Below are 16,255 nucleotides of genomic sequence, written 5' to 3' on the forward strand. Positions count from 1 at the left end.
GGAACGATCAACTGATACCATTCTAGTTCAACCTCATTGTGCTATCAGTAAGGAAGAAACAGAACAAATGCTGCAACATGCAAAGAACTTTGTAATAGGTCAATACTCAAAGAAGAAGTAGAGCTGATAATAGAATAAATGATTTGTGTTTTATTTAACAATTTAGTGTGAATTAGATAGTTTATCCACCCTTTGGTTTAACGAGAATTCTCAAAGCAAGGAAACCAATGATTCTGTAAGCGAGTGCCAAAGCAAAACAGAGACCAACATTGATCCATACATTGGACATGACACTAGTCATTTCCAAGTTTTCAATGACAGCTTCACCAGTTGGGAAAGCACATACTCCTGTTGATGGGCAAACAAACTTTTCACCAATAAATTCATTCAGAACAAGGGCCTCAAATCCAAAGTGGAATAGAGACGTCCAATAAATCCATACAGTATAGTTTGGTAAATTGTTCACATTTCTGTAGAAGCCACCGAAAAGCATGAGCACAGTATTTACAAGTGGAATAATAGCCATAGCAACACCCATATTTGGCATCAATGTACCAATCATCAAACCAAGAGATTGACCAGTCAAACCAATTACACCCAATAAGAACATGAACATGAAAAATCGTTCAATATTAGGATTAAGGTTCGTCATCCAATACACTATAGCACCAAACAATAGAGGGAAGAAAAACATGGTTGGCATTTCGGCAACACTTCTGGCAAGGAAATAACTACTGACTTTGTACATTTTTGCACCTCTTTCTCTCAAAAAGATTGGTTTTTCATCGTACATCATTGAAACTGAGGACATGGCAGAGCCCAAAAATTGATTTGTTAAAATGAAAAATAGCACACCGATTCTGTCTTGAACATTGGATTGTTCATACCCCAGTTGTAAAAAGATCAGACCCACAAACAGAGACATGACAATATTCTGCACAAACTTGGCCATTGTCACCTTCTTATCTCTGATAATGTTAATGAACGCTCTCATAGTAAGCACTGTAAATTGTGCAAACCAACTGGAATTGTACGATGAAAATCTCTTAAGGTTACTATCTAATTGTTGGGTAGGTGGAATTTCTAATTGTACATTTTTGGAATAATGGTTCAAAACTCCTTCAATTCTTTCATCTTGTCTCTTCTTCTTTTCAAGATTGTCACCTGTGAGGGCAGCATTTTCTGTAATAACATCCATCAAAAAGTCGGCAGGATTGTAACCAACTGGGCAAGGGTGTCCAATATCAGAAAAGTATGGCACAGCATCCTTAGCATTTCCGAAATAAGCAACACGTCCTCTAGAGAGAAGTAAAAGTTTGTCGAAAATTTCATAAATATTAGATGAAGGTTGGTGAATTGTCAAAACGACAGTACGTCCGTGAGTAGCCAATTTGGAAATTGTTTTCATGACATTGTAACTGGTCTTTGAGTCCAAACCAGTTGTAGGTTCATCCAAAAATAAGACACTAGGTTCAGTCAAAAGTTCAATACCAATACACAAACGCTTTCTTTCACCTCCTGAGATACCCTTTGTAAAACCAGGAATACCAACCTTAGTATCAGCAGCCTTTGAAAGACCTAATTCCTCAATAATTGTATCAACTCTAGTCATTCTTTCTTTAAGTGGAATTTTACTGTCCAAACGCAACATGGCAGCATAACGTAATGATTCTCTTACTGTCAAGTTGCCCATCAAGACGTCATCCTGTTGAACGAAAGCAGAAAGTGATCTAAAGGCCTTTCCTGCCTTTTCTCCGTTTGCTCTAATTTCACCTCCAGAAGCTTTAACTCTTTGTGAGAGAATATTCACTAATTCCGATGATTAATTTCAATCAATTTCATATCAATACTTACACAATGAAGTTTTACCAGCACCTGATGGACCCTATATAATAGTTGAATTAGTCATTCCATTCATTATGTGTGTGACAAAACTTACCATAATAGCGAGGACAGAACCAGGGGCAACATAACCAGTCATTGGATGAAGAATTTGCTTTTCAACCTTCTTAAACATGTTACTCATTGTAAATTTGAATCTTTCCTTAGCAGTTAATAAATTGGAAGGTGCTGGAGCTTTAACCTTGACTTTATATTCCAAATTGTGCCATTCCAACTGAATAGGAGGCGATCTTCTAATAAACTTTTTATCATCAACAGGGCTGCTATTACTCAAGCTAACAATAGTCTCCTGCTGCTGAGGAATTGTATCAACAATTACATTATCGGGTAATTCAATATCAGTCATGATGATTCCCAAGCAAGTATTATTATTTTGTATATATTAATCGATTATCTACTACAATTTATGTTTCCTTCTATTAAAAACACGTGATGATGTATTGTTCCTTTTTGCTCAAAAAACTAAAAGGTGTTGAGGTTTTTTTTTCTGTTTGTTTGTTGATGAATAAGATGAAATGTTGCGCTTCTTCTTAATCTCTTTGATGGAATCAGTGCGCCACCGTTGACGGAGTTTTTAAACAATGATAAAGTGCAACAGTATATTGTGAGCAGCGTTGTTTTTAAGATATTGCATGACGATGAAAGAATGAGAAGGAATATTTATTAATAAACAATTATTGGGTGAAGGAATGATATTAAAGAGTGGAAGATCAACTGGGTGATATGTCCGCTAAGAAGAAGATGGTGGATATTTTGAAAGGTCCGTTATTAAAGAAATCTTCAGTAATTGTTGCATTGAGGAAGAGAGGATTATTTATGATAGTTATTTTGATTAGAAGTGGTTGGGAAGAGGAATCGATGGATTGATGGTCCATGTGAGAGATGAGGCATTTGACTTGGAATGATGTTTACAAGAGTTCACTAAAAAATCAGAAACTGTAGTCAGTAAGGACACAGTTTGTATTTTCAATTGGAGAAATGCTCATGTCCAATAGTTTAGGTTGGAGATGTGGAGTCAATTTTGAATTTTGGTATTGTTACAGACCTTTGAATGTTCCAATATGTCAGCTCAATTAAAAATAAATATTTATATTCAACTTGGATTGAGTAATTATTTATTTTGATAATTATCTGCAATATTTGATTATTGTAAACAGGTTTCAATTAAATTATAAATCATCTAATTTCAATTTCTTTTGATAATATTTTCCAAAACGAGAGAATTGTCTAAAATCCTTTCTATCCTTCATTTCATAATTCTTCTTATGATCCTTTCTACAATATCCGACATTTCTAGAAATAAATCCACTGACAAATCTTCGTTCTTCAAAATGTTTCACTTCACTACAAAGAGAAACTTCATGATCCTTCTCAATCAAATGACCATGAATTGAAACAGCCAATCTATCCTTTAAATTCTTATTAATATCCTTTCTATATTCCTTATCATTATTATAACGTTCTTTAATATTGATTTCAGAGGCATGGGCACGACATTTCCAACTGGTGCAAAGAGGGCACTTTTTAATGGTTTGATTAGAGGCTACATTAAATCTGACTCCGTCTCTCTTCATCTGTTGTGTGTTCTTTCGAGTTGTTTTTTTTTAGCTTGGAATTTTAGTGAAAGTTCTTCTGCGCAGGAATTTTTAAAGTTTTTTCAAAATCTAAAAATAAAACAGTTTACAATATTTTGAAGTGTTACAATTTTTAAAAAAATATCTTGAATGAATATGGAGGAAGTATTGAATTTTTCAGATTCGTTTGAAATTATTAGAAAAATTGGTTCGGGAAGAAAAAGTCAAATTTTTGAAGGAATTTATGTGAAATCAAATCTTGATGAAAAATGTGTCGTTAAGATTTTTACAAATTACAACAATTCAGAAGAGAGCAAGATTAAAAGACAAGTTAAAATACTTGAAAAACTGGGTGATGGACCGAATATTGTAAAATTGAAAGATGTGATTTGGGATTTACCTAACAAGGCAATTGTTTTGGAATTTTGTGAAAATTGCAGCTTGAATTCATGTGGAAAGTTGACCGATATGGAAATTAGATATTATATGAGGGAATTATTGAAAGGTGTGGAGTATTGTCATTCTATGAGAGTGATTCATAGAAATATAAAACCAAAAAGTGTACTAATTGACCAAAAGAATAAGAAATTGACATTAATCAGTTGGGGTTTAGCTGAATTTTATCATGATGGAAGAGAATTGAATACCAGATTGTCAACTAGATATTTCAAAGCTCCAGAATTATTATTGAACGTGAAAAATTATGATTATTCGATTGATATGTGGAATTTGGGATGTGTTTTTGCAAAATTGATTTTTGGAAAGGAACCATTCTCTCCTGGAAGAGATAATTTTGATCAAATGGTGAAAATGATAAAAGTGCTAGGAAGTGAGCAATTATTTGAATATTTGGAAAGATACTCAATTGAATTGCCTTCCTATTTGGAAGGATTGAAATCATATGAAAAACAGGAATGGAGAAATTTTGTAAAAGATGAAGAATTTGTGAATGAGCTAGCTCTTGATTTTTTAGATAAATTACTAAAATATGATCCTAAAGAAAGAATGACGGCAAAGGAGGCACTGCATCATCCCTATTTTGCATCATTCCCCAATGATGACTAATCTATTACAAACTAGTTTAAATTAGAATTTTAACAAACTATTGTAAACTAATCATTTGATTCATTTTTGGAATTTTTTTCCTTTTCGAATGATAACTATATCAGAGAAACGAAATCCATTAATTCGTAACAGTTTCAGTACAATAAATTGACTTGTTGTAAACTCGACCTTCAATTTCAATCTTTAAAAAAAATGCGCAAAAAACGAAGACCAGCCAAACCAACTCGATTTATTGCAAAAACACTAATATATGCCGATCATGACGACAGTGATGATGATGCTGATGATAATAACATTTTCATTTCTAACCAATTCCTCAACGATGATGTGATTTATGAAATTTTATCATTCGACAATGATTTTAAATTTATTGTAATGAATTGTGCACTGGTTTCAAAACAGTGGTTTCGAGTCATTTTGGAGAGATTGAAACAACTTGCAGTTCGAATTGATATTGGGAAAATGTCAAGGGTGCAAGGTCAATTTTTGGAAAATATTGCAAGTGTGAAAGCACTTAATGCGATTAATCATTTAATACAGTATCGTGATGCCTTTAAGTTGATGAAAGGATTGACTACATTTGATATTTCTTACACTTATGTTCATGATCGAGAGGCCAAAATTATTAGTGAAATGACACAATTGACTTCTCTTAATGTTAGTAATAGTATTAGGATTAAGAAAAGTATTGCATATTTTAGAGAAATGAATAATTTGACTTGTTTGAACATTGGCAATAATGGTATTGGAGTTGAATGTGCCAAACACGTTAGTGAAATGAAACAATTGACCATTCTTCATATTTGTGGAAATGGTATTAAGTTTGAAGGGGCTAAATTTATTAGTGAACTGCAACAGTTGACCAAACTTGATGTTAGTAGCAATAATATTGGAGAGCAAGGGGCTAAATATATTAGTCAATTAAAACAATTGACTAACCTTGATATTTATTCAAATCGAATAGGTGCGCAAGGGGCCAAACATATTAGCGAAATGAAACAGTTGACAAGACTTAACATTTCTTACAATGATATCAATGTTGAAGGTGCCAAATATATTAGTGAAATGAAACAATTGATTAATCTTAATATTACCAAAAATAATATTGGTGATGAAGGTGCTAGACACATTAGTGGAATGAATCAATTGACTAATCTTTTTATTGGGAACAATAATATTAGCAATGCTGGATTTCAAAACATTTGTGTGTTCTTGGTTGATACATTCGTATTTCTAAGCGAATAATGATTTGAAATAATCATTTTTGATCCATTTATGTACATTAAAATATTAAAAAGTTTTAACTTTCTAATTCTTTGTTGGTGTGCTCTCAGTAGGGTTACTTTCAGAATTGGTTGCGCTCTTATTGGATGGATTGTGGTTGACTGCCTTGAGCTGATTCTCAATGAATTGAGTGTGTTTGATAGTGACCTTTCTCGATTTGCTATCTCCAATAATACTCTTCAGTAAGCTACTCTTCTTTTCGCTGACTTGTGGATTCTTATTTGCTTCAGCATTGGCTTTAACTTTCATCAATTGCTCCATCAGCTCACTATTCACTTGACCTGGAGCAAGAGGTGAATTATTGTTCTTCTCAGTGCCATTGTTGCTTGTGGAAGATCCACCGCTGGTCGAAGTTGATGAAGTTGGTGCCTTGAAAGATAATTCTTCACCATATTCACATCCAAATACATGTTTGAAAGCTTCTTTTTCCTCGTGAAGTAACTTGAGAGCAGTTTTATCCTTTTGTTGCAAATCTTGCCACAATGTTGTAATCTTGTCACGGACTTGAACCTTTTCTTCCTTAATTACGTCAAGACGTTTTTCTTTATCTTGCTTTTCCTGTTCGAGGTCCGCAATTTCACGTTGGAGAGCAGCCAACAATTCCTTCTTTTGTTGAATCTCATTGCTCACCTGAACAGTTCTTACTTGCAAAAGCATTTGTTCCTGTTGGATTTGCTGATGGAACTTGAGATTTTCTTTAGCTTGGGTATGCACTGCAGCTCTTTCCTTTCCCAATTTGTACATTTCTGAAGAATTTTGAAGACTAAGTCCTCTGTTGGCGTATATTTTAACATTGCAAATGTCAGAAATACAATTACCAAGTGATTCTTTCCATTCATCTCTGTCTCCAGTGGTACTTGTTGTGAGAATGTATTCATATTGAGAACCTTTAGTAATGACACGAATTGGAATGTCACACTCATCAATAACATCATAAAATCCTCTTTTTGGTGGAGGCACAGGTAAATTCCTTCCTCCACTGGTTGTGATGTTTAGATTGTTGCTATTGTTCCCAAAGAAGGTATCAGTATCAATAAAGTGGAAGAAAATAAAGTGTAAATTCTTTCCGACAGTTAATGTTAGTTGATGATATTTAGATTTGGTTGAATCTGAATTGGTTGGGGTATTTGATTGTTCCTTCTTCTTTCCAAACATGGTTGCCTTTCGAGTAAAGGATTGGAAAAGTGATGAAGAACCTTCATCAGATTCATTCTTTTCCTCAAGTAATACCAACATGTCAGTAAATTGATAAATTGTAAATCTTCCCTCATTGTATTGTGGTTTCAGATTCTTTGAACCAGCCATCTGAGCCAATACATTAGAGAATGTATCACCTTGTTTTCCAGGAACAGGAGGTGGTAAAACTCTCTTACCTGTACTCGATACTGTAGCTGCAGTAGAAGTTGTTTTTGTTGGAACAGATGGTAAACTTCTTGGAGTCACGGATCCTGAGTTTTTGGAGTCATTACTTGGTGGTGTTGGCAGTGCTACGGAATTTCTTTGTGACTTCACTTGTCTATACTTGACATGGAAGGAGGCCTTTCGCAGGAACTTTCTGTTTGGTTGGACAAAACCAGGATAAATTGGTTCGATCATTCCATAAATTTCGTACATGTATCTCACATTATCAAAGTTTCTCTTTTGTTCATTAATGTAGGAGGCAATCTTTTCAATTTCATTCACAACTTTTTGTAAGTTTTCAAATTCGGTATGTTCTTCAGGAGTATTAGACAAAATTTCAGAGAGCAACATTTTGTATCTTGGAATTCTTTGAATTGGTAAAATGAGGAAACTACAGAAATCTGATTTGATTCCCTTTTGCATTTGATAGCACTCTGTTAAAAATTCCTTAAATTTCTTATTGGATTTTTTCATCTTGTCAAACATTTCAGTTGCTCTATCGTGGTTATTAATATAGGTTGTGTAAACTTTCAAAAATGGAACAAGATGACCGAATGGTTTACCGATAGAATCATAAATTCTGTATGATGAAGGTTGATTCTTCTTTTTAAGATTTGGGTCATCTTTTCTCTTGATGACAAACCCAACAGTTCTTGGACTAGTTAATTCACCAGAACCATTTGGAGTGGATGTTGAGTTGTTTGAAACTTGAGAGGATATGCTGGAGGTTGGAGATGGGAGAGATTCTTCTTCCTTGATTTCAATTTTGACTTCAGGATTTGCCTTTTCCAAATCATTCAATAATGTTTGATTAATGTTTGAAATTTGGTTAATGTTGGCAAACAGGACTTGAATCTCTGATTGACCTTTAAAAACACCTTTTCCGTGGTCTCTATTTTCAATTAGTGGTTGATAGTACAAATTAAGGAAGGACTTGAGATTTTGAACGTAGGTCTTTTCTGTCTCGATGGTCTCCTTAATCAACTCTTGACGTTTTCTACCCTTTTTAAGAGATGGATCTCTACGTATAAAATTGAAGAATCTAACACGTGTGAATAATTGTGGAATACGTTCTCCCAAAATTGAAATAGCCTTATCCTTGTCAAGTGTCGCCTTTGGTGTGGAAACAGTACTAATCTCGTCATCCTCTACTACAGAAGATGATTCAGTAGTTTCGTCATCATCAAAATTAATAATTGATGGTGACTGTAATGTTTCCTCAAGATCTAGCTTTGGAATAATAGGTGAATCTAAACTATTCGAAACTCCAAAACTTCCATTACTGCTTATACTTTCATGAATAGTTGGAGATGAGCTGCTATTATCTGTACTGTCCATATCAGAAGTAGATCTCTTTCTAAAATGACTATCCGAAACTGAACCTAAAGCTGTCAAATTACTCAAACTAAATTTTGTTTCAAAATTCTCCAAACTATCAGCACTTGTTATTCTTGAATGAAGATTATTTGGGCTGTCAATCGATAGAATGACCTTTTCTTCATTACCACTTTCTGATTCAGCAAGAACATTCGAATCCAAATTACTTTCTTGGATTTCATCATGATCAATATTATCTGTTGATGTGGATGATGGTGGTGAAGTATCATTATTAGCCTCTATTGTTGGTGGTGATGTTACACTGTTACCTCCTTTCCCATACATCAAGGAAGACAATTTTGGAGGAGGTTTAGGTGGTTGATTACTATACACCCTTGATGGTTTCATTGGTGGAGGTGTAGGAGGAAGATTAGACATTTTATCTATCTATCTGAATATTTGAATATATGAATATTTGGGTGTTTGAATGTATGAAACTCTTTTAAAACTCGTCAAAAATTACAACAACAATTGTTGACCGTATATTATTTGCGTTGTCGGCACGGACAGAATATGATATGATCAAACACTACTCTGAAATAATTTACGGGATGATATTTTGCTGCAATCTTCAAATCGCCGTAGAAATGAGCGGGATGTTGAATGTTTTTTTTTTGGTTTTTTGTTTGCTGAAAGATGATCGCCTGGAAACGCTTCGTTTGTGTGTGGTTTTGATGAGTTTTTCAAAGAGATTTGCGATGATTGGTAATTAGTGTTGGATATTTGAGGATACCTTTTAAGGATGGAGTTATTTCCTTCAGGTTTCTGTATAGATTAGTTTAGTTTCCTTAACAATAGGATATTGGAAAGGTGGGAAGTGATATCTCTGAAATTATATGGAGGTGTCTGCTTTATTAGAATTTAAAAAAGTGTAAAATCTTTTAAAGTTGTACAGTTGACTAAAGATTGTGACAAATTCGTATTTTTTTGAATAAATGGTTTCTTTTAAATTTTGTTCGAAATAGTTTCGAATAGTTCTACCATGTTCACAGAATTTCTCCCTATTTAAAGATTTTGTAATCAACCATAAAAAAAATAAGATATTTAACAAAAAAAAAATGTTAACTGTTCGACTTCCCAAGGAGCCGACAGTTGACTTTAATCAAATTCGTGATGATTTAATTAAATCTGATGAATATCTTTGCTCTGGAAATTTACAAGATTACGTTCTGACAAAATATCAAAATTGTGAAGAGTTTGTTCGTGAATGGATTATTGAAGATTTGCAAAACAAGAAGAAAAATGTTTATTCGAAACATGAAGAAATTATCAAGTTGAAAGAACTCCATGATGATTTAAAATATGAAATTATTCAATTCATTCCGACATGTTCATCCACTTTCAAAGACGAAACTTCTCCCCTATTCGACACTCAACTAATCACCCTTCACAAAATGAGACTAATCTCCAAAAAATTCAATTCAATAATGATTCACAGAATTCTCACTCTTTCTCACATGGAAATTGATTTATCTCACCCATTAACAAAATCACATTTTTACAATTTGTTAAATGCTCAAGCTGAGTACAAATTAGAACAAAATAATTTCAATTCTCAAGAATTACTCTTAATCAAAAATCAATTGGAACAAGAAACAAATCGAACCATGGGTTTAGGTTTTCAATCTCCATTGAGTTTTGAAAATTATCCTGCATTGCCCTTTACACGTGAAGAATTGAAAGAATATAAGAAAGCACTCTGCCAAACATTCAAGAAACCAATTAATAATAATAATAGGGTTGAACGTTACAAAATTAAGAATGTTAATACTACAATTGAGAGTCTGGTTGTGGAAATAAGTATGAATCAATTATCATCTATCGAACAACATGGTGATGAATTTTCATCCATTGCTGATAATTGCAAACATTTGAAAAAGCTCTATGTAGTTTCTGATAGATTTAGCGTACCTGATGATTGGACAGTATTTGAATCTTTGGAGGAAATACATTTTTGCAGTAGCGTTTCAGTACTTGATTTGAATTCTGAAAATGTAAAGAGTTTTTTGAATTTCCTATTTTCTGAATGCCCAAAACTCCACTCCATTACATTTTCTCCTTTCATCCAAAACTATCCAATTTCTAAACTTGAGAAGTATTTAAACCCCCAAAGATGGCATAATCGCAGCTTTAAAAAGATGAATATTTTCATTAAGGAAGAGAATGGTGAGAATACTCTAGTCAAATCATTCGACAGCCCTTCAGAATATTTAAAAAAAGAGGTCAGCATCTTTCTATCGTCCAAGTCATCACACTTAAGCAAGAATGTTTTCAGAGAATTGGAGAAAATCTATGGTAATTCATTTATAAGAAAACAATTTCCAGGAATGCTTTTTTCATCCTTTTTGGATCCATCCTCATTTGAAGAATTGAGAAAGTTTAGAGATTTGTGTGATTATGCTTTCAAAGAAAGATGTATCCCAATTCAATATTTGGATTTGTTGAATTTTTGCACTACTTGTTTTATACAACCTTTCATGATTCAGTATATTTGCTATCTATGCAATGAATATCAAGAGTCTCGATTATTTGTCATAGAATTGATGCAAGATACGCATATGAATACCTTTTCACATGCTTTGAGATTCATTAATTTTGGATGGGATTTTAGAAAGCCAAAGGCACTTAATAACCTAGTTCAATTATTTACTAATGTTGATACAATCATACCCATTCTTGATAACTTCCCAATCAATGATGAAACCCTATTGAGATTATTAAGAAAGTTTATCATTGGTTCATTTGGCTCAGTTTATCAACATGAACATCAGGACCAAATTAATCTTTTCATTTGTCATCTTCTTTCTCATAATCCAAGAAGGCTTTGTGAATATTTGGTTGAAGAAAGAATCCATTTCACATTGCTATCCAAACCATGCAGTATTCCATTACTTGCTGCCTTGTTCTATACCCGCACCTCTCACTTCCTTTATGCCATTATTAAGGAAATGGATCAAGACATATTCAACAGATTGGGTGTGAACGAAAGAGGAGATTCCATTCTTCATCTCCTTTTATATTTGAGAGATGATTCCTTTTCTTTGGATTATAGTCTATTGTGTGAAATTGTAAAAAAGAATTCAAATTTGTTGAACTTGGAAAATGCCAAATCCCAAACACCTCTCCAAATCATGACGAAAACAGAACAAACAGCAAAATTGGTCTTGAAGGAACTCAAACGTACTATTAAGGATGTGAAATTTTAAGTCAATTATTTAATTTTGTAAAATGTTTTAGAGATTTTATTCTCACAACAATTCAAATGATGATTCCTAGTAGAATTCCTAGTATAAAAACTGTCAACATTCGAATATTAAATCCAATATGAATATTTACATGTCTTGAATGAGAGCACAACCATTGGCCATGTACAATCCACCAGTCAAGATTAAAATCCAATCCACAAGCTGCCAAATACCACAAGTTGGAACTAAAAGCTTGGCAACTCCAATGCAAGTATATCCCATAATCTTCAACGAATTTTATGTGAAATATTTCATCATCGGAATGTTAATTGATTTTTAACATCTTTCAACTTACAAATCTATCAACAGCAAGACCTCCAACAAAGAATGAAAGTAAGAACATGACCATTTTGGATTTTGTTTGACTAGCATCACAAACATAAGGTCTATTCAGGAAATTTAATAATTATTTAAGAAATTATTATTAAAAACATCATCATCATGGTTAACATATGGAATAATTGAATAAGATCATCATGACAATAAAAAAACAACAACTACTTACGGAGTACTATTATCATAAGTTTCCTTGATAAACATTGGCATTGTTCCCTCATCATCAGTATTAATTTTAATCAGCTTCATCTTCTCAGGTTCAGCAGCAGCATTCAATGGTGAATCCAAAAAGAAGGTAACCAATGCCATGCTAATCATGAATGTAAAAAGTGAGGCAAGAAGAAATTTACGGAGAGATAATTGTTCCATCATTTTGTAGTAGGTGAGTTAGTGTGGGGTAGTGGTTGAGAACTTTTTTTGTGTGTTGTGAATATTCAAGTAGAGTGAACAAGTGGACAGAAACAAAAGAACTCACTGCTTTCATAATTATGAACTTGGATGGTTCCAACTGGGCCCTGTTGTGGATGTTAGAAAGTTTTCTGAGAGTAAATTAGTTGGAAGGTTTTTCGGGAGAGTTCTGTGATCTTTGTTTGAGGGAAGAATTATTTAACAAACTGACTGAATTGAAAAAAACAGTAGATTCTTCTTCAAACTGTAGTTGTTGCAATGGAGAATGGTATTATCACTAAATGGATTAAATCTTCAATTGATTTTATTGAGAGTATGGCAATGATATATATTTTAGAACGCGAAGGAGACAATCATGGCAATCAACATGATAACAACTCCTCTCAAACTCACAACATTTGCAGAATTTCTATTATTTGCCACTTGAACTAAATCTTTCGTAACAACACCAAAGTAATTCTCAGCCTCAACTGAGATTGAATAGGTATCACTTGTAGTTGGAACACCAAATGTGAAAACAATTGATCCCAAATAGGAATTCTTGGCAGTGAATGAATTCGAATATAATGTTCCCTTCACAGTAACCTTAATATTTGAAGCAGATCGAATCCACAACTTTCCATCATTTCCAATCAAATCAATATTAATTTTCAAATTAGTGGAATCAAAATAACTTGTAGCATTAATCCAATTCAATCCAATATAACAAGCGCCATTATGCTTATACTTGGAATTGCAAGTTGTGGCATTTGATATTTGAGAATCACAATAGTAAGCTGTGATAACAGATGGAGAATTGTAAACGGTTGTATCCTGACTAGTTAGACAATTGGTATAGAATGAATCGAAATAGTAGAATGGTTGATTGATTAACAAACTCTTATATTGTTCATTCTTCAACATGTAAGTTTGATACATTTCTTGAGTATTATCTGAACCAAGATTGAAAGAAATTCCTACAAAGTTTCTGGAATCTTGACATGTGCTATTGAAACTGTAAATTTTACGATTGATATCAGTATCTGAAAAACAACCAGAACAAGTGCAAGCTTTAACTGATCTTTTAACAGATTGGATATTAGATGACGCATGGGATGGAATAGTTGGGATTGAATTAGTTGTGAATTTTGGAGAGGGACTATTTGATTCGAAAGGAGAACCAATGATATGGCCACCTACACCACTATGGACAGAGACAGAGTTCATACATGAAATTAATTGGCATAATGCCAAGAGGCAAGCAAGAAGAATGAATGTCTTCATATTTGTTTTTTTTGTTTCGAATATTATTGAAAGAAAGAGAATGTGAATTTAAACAATTCGGAGAAATGAATGGTTAAAGTCAACTTTCGCCCTCCAATTTTAATAGATCTTACAATATCAAACATTAGTTTATTCCTAAAAAGTGATGGTATTAAGACAATTAGAAAGTTTACAACAAAACCATTGGGATTGAAGTACACGATTGGTTGAATGAAACATTTTCTTGGGGCAGCAATATGATTCAGAAAGTTATTCGAAAGTCATTGTAAATTACAAGTTCTTTCACACATTTTCGGATATTTATTGATTCGCTCAACTTTTTACAATAATTCACTTTCATGATTTTTAGAGTGTTAATCATTATTTTAACAAATCTACTAATTTACCAAATTTTCATCTTTAAAAAATGCTCAAATTGCTACTGTCAGTAATTTGTTTCCTCTGCTTGACAAGTGGCGTTCTCATCACCACTTCGACAGCTGCCACAACAGTAACTTTGGATGCAAATAATTTATCAATATGGCCACAACCACAAATTATTAAAAATTATGAAAACAAACCATCACTTGAATTTACAAGAATTTGCTTTAATGTTTCGTCATTTATTTCCAGCGATTGGAATAATTTGGCCGAATGTGAAAGGAATTTCTTGTCCAATGCATTAAATAGACTCTCCACAAGATATCAATTCATAGGTCCAAGCAATTCGTCAAGTTGTGTTAAATTCTCATTGAAGAAAGAAACTTCTTCATGCAAAATTTCACTTTTAAATTCAAGTGAAAAATACGAAATGTGGTTGAATGGAAACTATTCTACCATCAAAGCTGAAAATGTATTTGGAACATTGAGAGCTATTCAAACTCTTGCTCAAATTATTGATCAAGCATATTCTATTGTAAAGAATGCCAAATCTCAAGTTATTATTTCATCAATTTACATTCAAGATTATCCATTTTACAATTATAGGTTTGTTTTTGAAATTATTGTACACTGAATTCAAGAATTTATCATTCAGAGGTTTAATGTTAGATACTGCTAGACATTTCATTGCAGTTGACTCATTGAAAAGACATATTGATTCAATGGAAGAAGTTAAGATGAATGCATTTCATTTACATATCACTGATGATGAAAGTTTCCCAATTAACATGACAAAATATTCACCATCAACTTACAAATTTAATGGTGGACCATTGACATTTGAAATTTTGAGAGATTTGAATGAATATTGTGCTGATAGAGGTATTCAATTTATACCTGAGATTGATACACCATCTCATTCACAATCTTGGTCAACCTATTATCCATCCATTATGTATCCATCGTGTACTAATCATTTAGATATGGGAAAACAAGAAACATATCAAGTAGTTGCCAATGTCTATCAATTCCTATTCAAATTACTTGGAAGTTGGACTCAAACAATTCCAAGAATCAAATTTACCAATCAATTCCTTCATGCTGGCTTTGATGAGATAGATGGTAATTGTTACTCTAATGATGCAACTCTTAAGAAGTACCAAACATTTGTTCTCAATAATATTCTTCAAAATGGAAGTCTAATTGCAAGTGGTGATTCAACTGATAAGATTTTACCAATTGTTTGGGCAGACGACTTGATTACTGATTATCAACTTGGCAATACTTCAGCACTTCCCAGAGATACTATTCTTCAAATTTGGAGAAATGATGCTACCCTCACTGAAACATTGAAATACTATTACAAGACAATTGTTTCAATTTCAGAGCCGTGGTACATTGATGCTCCATGTAGTAGAACATTTGAAAAGATTTACCAATACAAGCCACCTGCTCACCCATCAGTGATTGGAGGAAGTACCTGTATGTGGACTTCATCTGGTGATACAGATAATGATTTGGAGGAATATGTTTGGCCAAGAGCAGCAGCTGTTGCAGAAAGATTGTGGACTAATCCTTGTAATCCAATCACTTTTTGGAATGCTTCATTCCCATATAATACTCAAAAATTGAGTAGAAAGACCATTCTGACTAATAGAATTGTAAAGACTGGAACAGCAGCTCAAACCTATGCCTGTTCATCTACTACTAATCCAACTTTCTCTTCGAATTGCACATCTGGTGTGACTTTCACAGTACCAGCCCAACCTTCACTGGATTCAGTTACTCCACAACAATCAACAGTGAATCCATCCACATCAACCCCAACTGCAACCTCTTCCGTATCTCCAAAATCATCTACAAAAACTCCAGTTGGAAAATCTCAATCAATGAATACTGGTTCATCCACCACTAGACTAAGCCAAGCAAATAGTGTCAAGATTTCCCTTATCTTGTTTGTGGTTATCCTTGCCATTGCATCATGGTATACAACTCACTAAACCAAATAAAAACCGGTTTTGGTTTTGTGAATAGACTAAA

The 16,255-nt window shown here is 33.2% G+C and overlaps 9 protein-coding genes across 9 annotated transcripts; 4 read left to right on the forward strand and 5 right to left on the reverse strand.

The window, feature by feature from the left end:
• Positions 1-128: 128 nt before the first annotated feature.
• NAEGRDRAFT_78729 (abc transporter family protein) lies at positions 129-2,387 on the reverse strand. The gene is made up of 3 exons (XM_002680592.1): positions 1,940-2,387; positions 1,855-1,885; positions 129-1,809 (listed from the first exon to the last, which is right to left on the reverse strand). The coding sequence occupies exons 1-3, from the start codon at positions 2,246-2,248 to the stop codon at positions 182-184; spliced, it is 1,968 nt and encodes a 655-aa protein (XP_002680638.1). The 5' UTR covers positions 2,249-2,387; the 3' UTR covers positions 129-181.
• Positions 2,388-2,994: 607 nt separating this feature from the next.
• Positions 2,995-3,496, reverse strand: NAEGRDRAFT_78730 (uncharacterized protein). Its single transcript, XM_002680593.1, has one exon. The coding sequence runs from the start codon at positions 3,474-3,476 to the stop codon at positions 3,072-3,074; it is 405 nt and encodes a 134-aa protein (XP_002680639.1). The 5' UTR covers positions 3,477-3,496; the 3' UTR covers positions 2,995-3,071.
• A 136-nt stretch (positions 3,497-3,632) lies between these two features.
• Positions 3,633-4,541, forward strand: NAEGRDRAFT_64289 (uncharacterized protein; the record flags this gene model as incomplete). Its single annotated transcript, XM_002680455.1, has 1 exon — positions 3,633-4,541. The coding sequence occupies one exon, from the start codon at positions 3,633-3,635 to the stop codon at positions 4,539-4,541; it is 909 nt and encodes a 302-aa protein (XP_002680501.1).
• Positions 4,542-4,733: 192 nt separating this feature from the next.
• NAEGRDRAFT_46966 (uncharacterized protein) lies at positions 4,734-5,786 on the forward strand (the record flags this gene model as incomplete). The annotated part of the gene is made up of 1 exon (XM_002680456.1): positions 4,734-5,786. One exon carries the CDS (start codon positions 4,734-4,736, stop codon positions 5,784-5,786), a length of 1,053 nt encoding a protein of 350 aa, XP_002680502.1.
• Positions 5,787-5,792: 6 nt separating this feature from the next.
• NAEGRDRAFT_57254 (RhoGEF domain-containing protein) lies at positions 5,793-9,211 on the reverse strand. The gene has a single exon (XM_002680594.1). It carries the CDS (start codon positions 8,979-8,981, stop codon positions 5,850-5,852), a length of 3,132 nt encoding a protein of 1,043 aa, XP_002680640.1. The 5' UTR covers positions 8,982-9,211; the 3' UTR covers positions 5,793-5,849.
• A 450-nt stretch (positions 9,212-9,661) lies between these two features.
• Positions 9,662-11,918, forward strand: NAEGRDRAFT_78732 (uncharacterized protein; the record flags this gene model as incomplete). Its single annotated transcript, XM_002680457.1, has 1 exon — positions 9,662-11,918. One exon carries the CDS (start codon positions 9,662-9,664, stop codon positions 11,807-11,809), a length of 2,148 nt encoding a protein of 715 aa, XP_002680503.1. The 3' UTR covers positions 11,810-11,918.
• A 17-nt stretch (positions 11,919-11,935) lies between these two features.
• On the reverse strand, positions 11,936-12,556 carry NAEGRDRAFT_64293 (uncharacterized protein; the record flags this gene model as incomplete). Its single annotated transcript, XM_002680595.1, has 3 exons — positions 11,936-12,073; positions 12,144-12,234; positions 12,354-12,556. The coding sequence occupies 3 exons, from the start codon at positions 12,554-12,556 to the stop codon at positions 11,936-11,938; spliced, it is 432 nt and encodes a 143-aa protein (XP_002680641.1).
• A 369-nt stretch (positions 12,557-12,925) lies between these two features.
• On the reverse strand, positions 12,926-13,855 carry NAEGRDRAFT_64294 (uncharacterized protein; the record flags this gene model as incomplete). Its single annotated transcript, XM_002680596.1, has 1 exon — positions 12,926-13,855. The coding sequence occupies one exon, from the start codon at positions 13,853-13,855 to the stop codon at positions 12,926-12,928; it is 930 nt and encodes a 309-aa protein (XP_002680642.1).
• Positions 13,856-14,261: 406 nt separating this feature from the next.
• NAEGRDRAFT_64295 (uncharacterized protein) lies at positions 14,262-16,215 on the forward strand (the record flags this gene model as incomplete). The annotated part of the gene is made up of 2 exons (XM_002680458.1): positions 14,262-14,821; positions 14,871-16,215. 2 exons carry the CDS (start codon positions 14,262-14,264, stop codon positions 16,213-16,215), a joined length of 1,905 nt encoding a protein of 634 aa, XP_002680504.1.
• Positions 16,216-16,255: the final 40 nt, after the last annotated feature.

This window comes from Naegleria gruberi (genome assembly GCF_000004985.1).
Source record: "Naegleria gruberi genomic scaffold NAEGRscaffold_9, whole genome shotgun sequence".
Taxonomy (NCBI): domain Eukaryota; phylum Heterolobosea; class Eutetramitea; order Acrasida; family Naegleriidae; genus Naegleria; species Naegleria gruberi.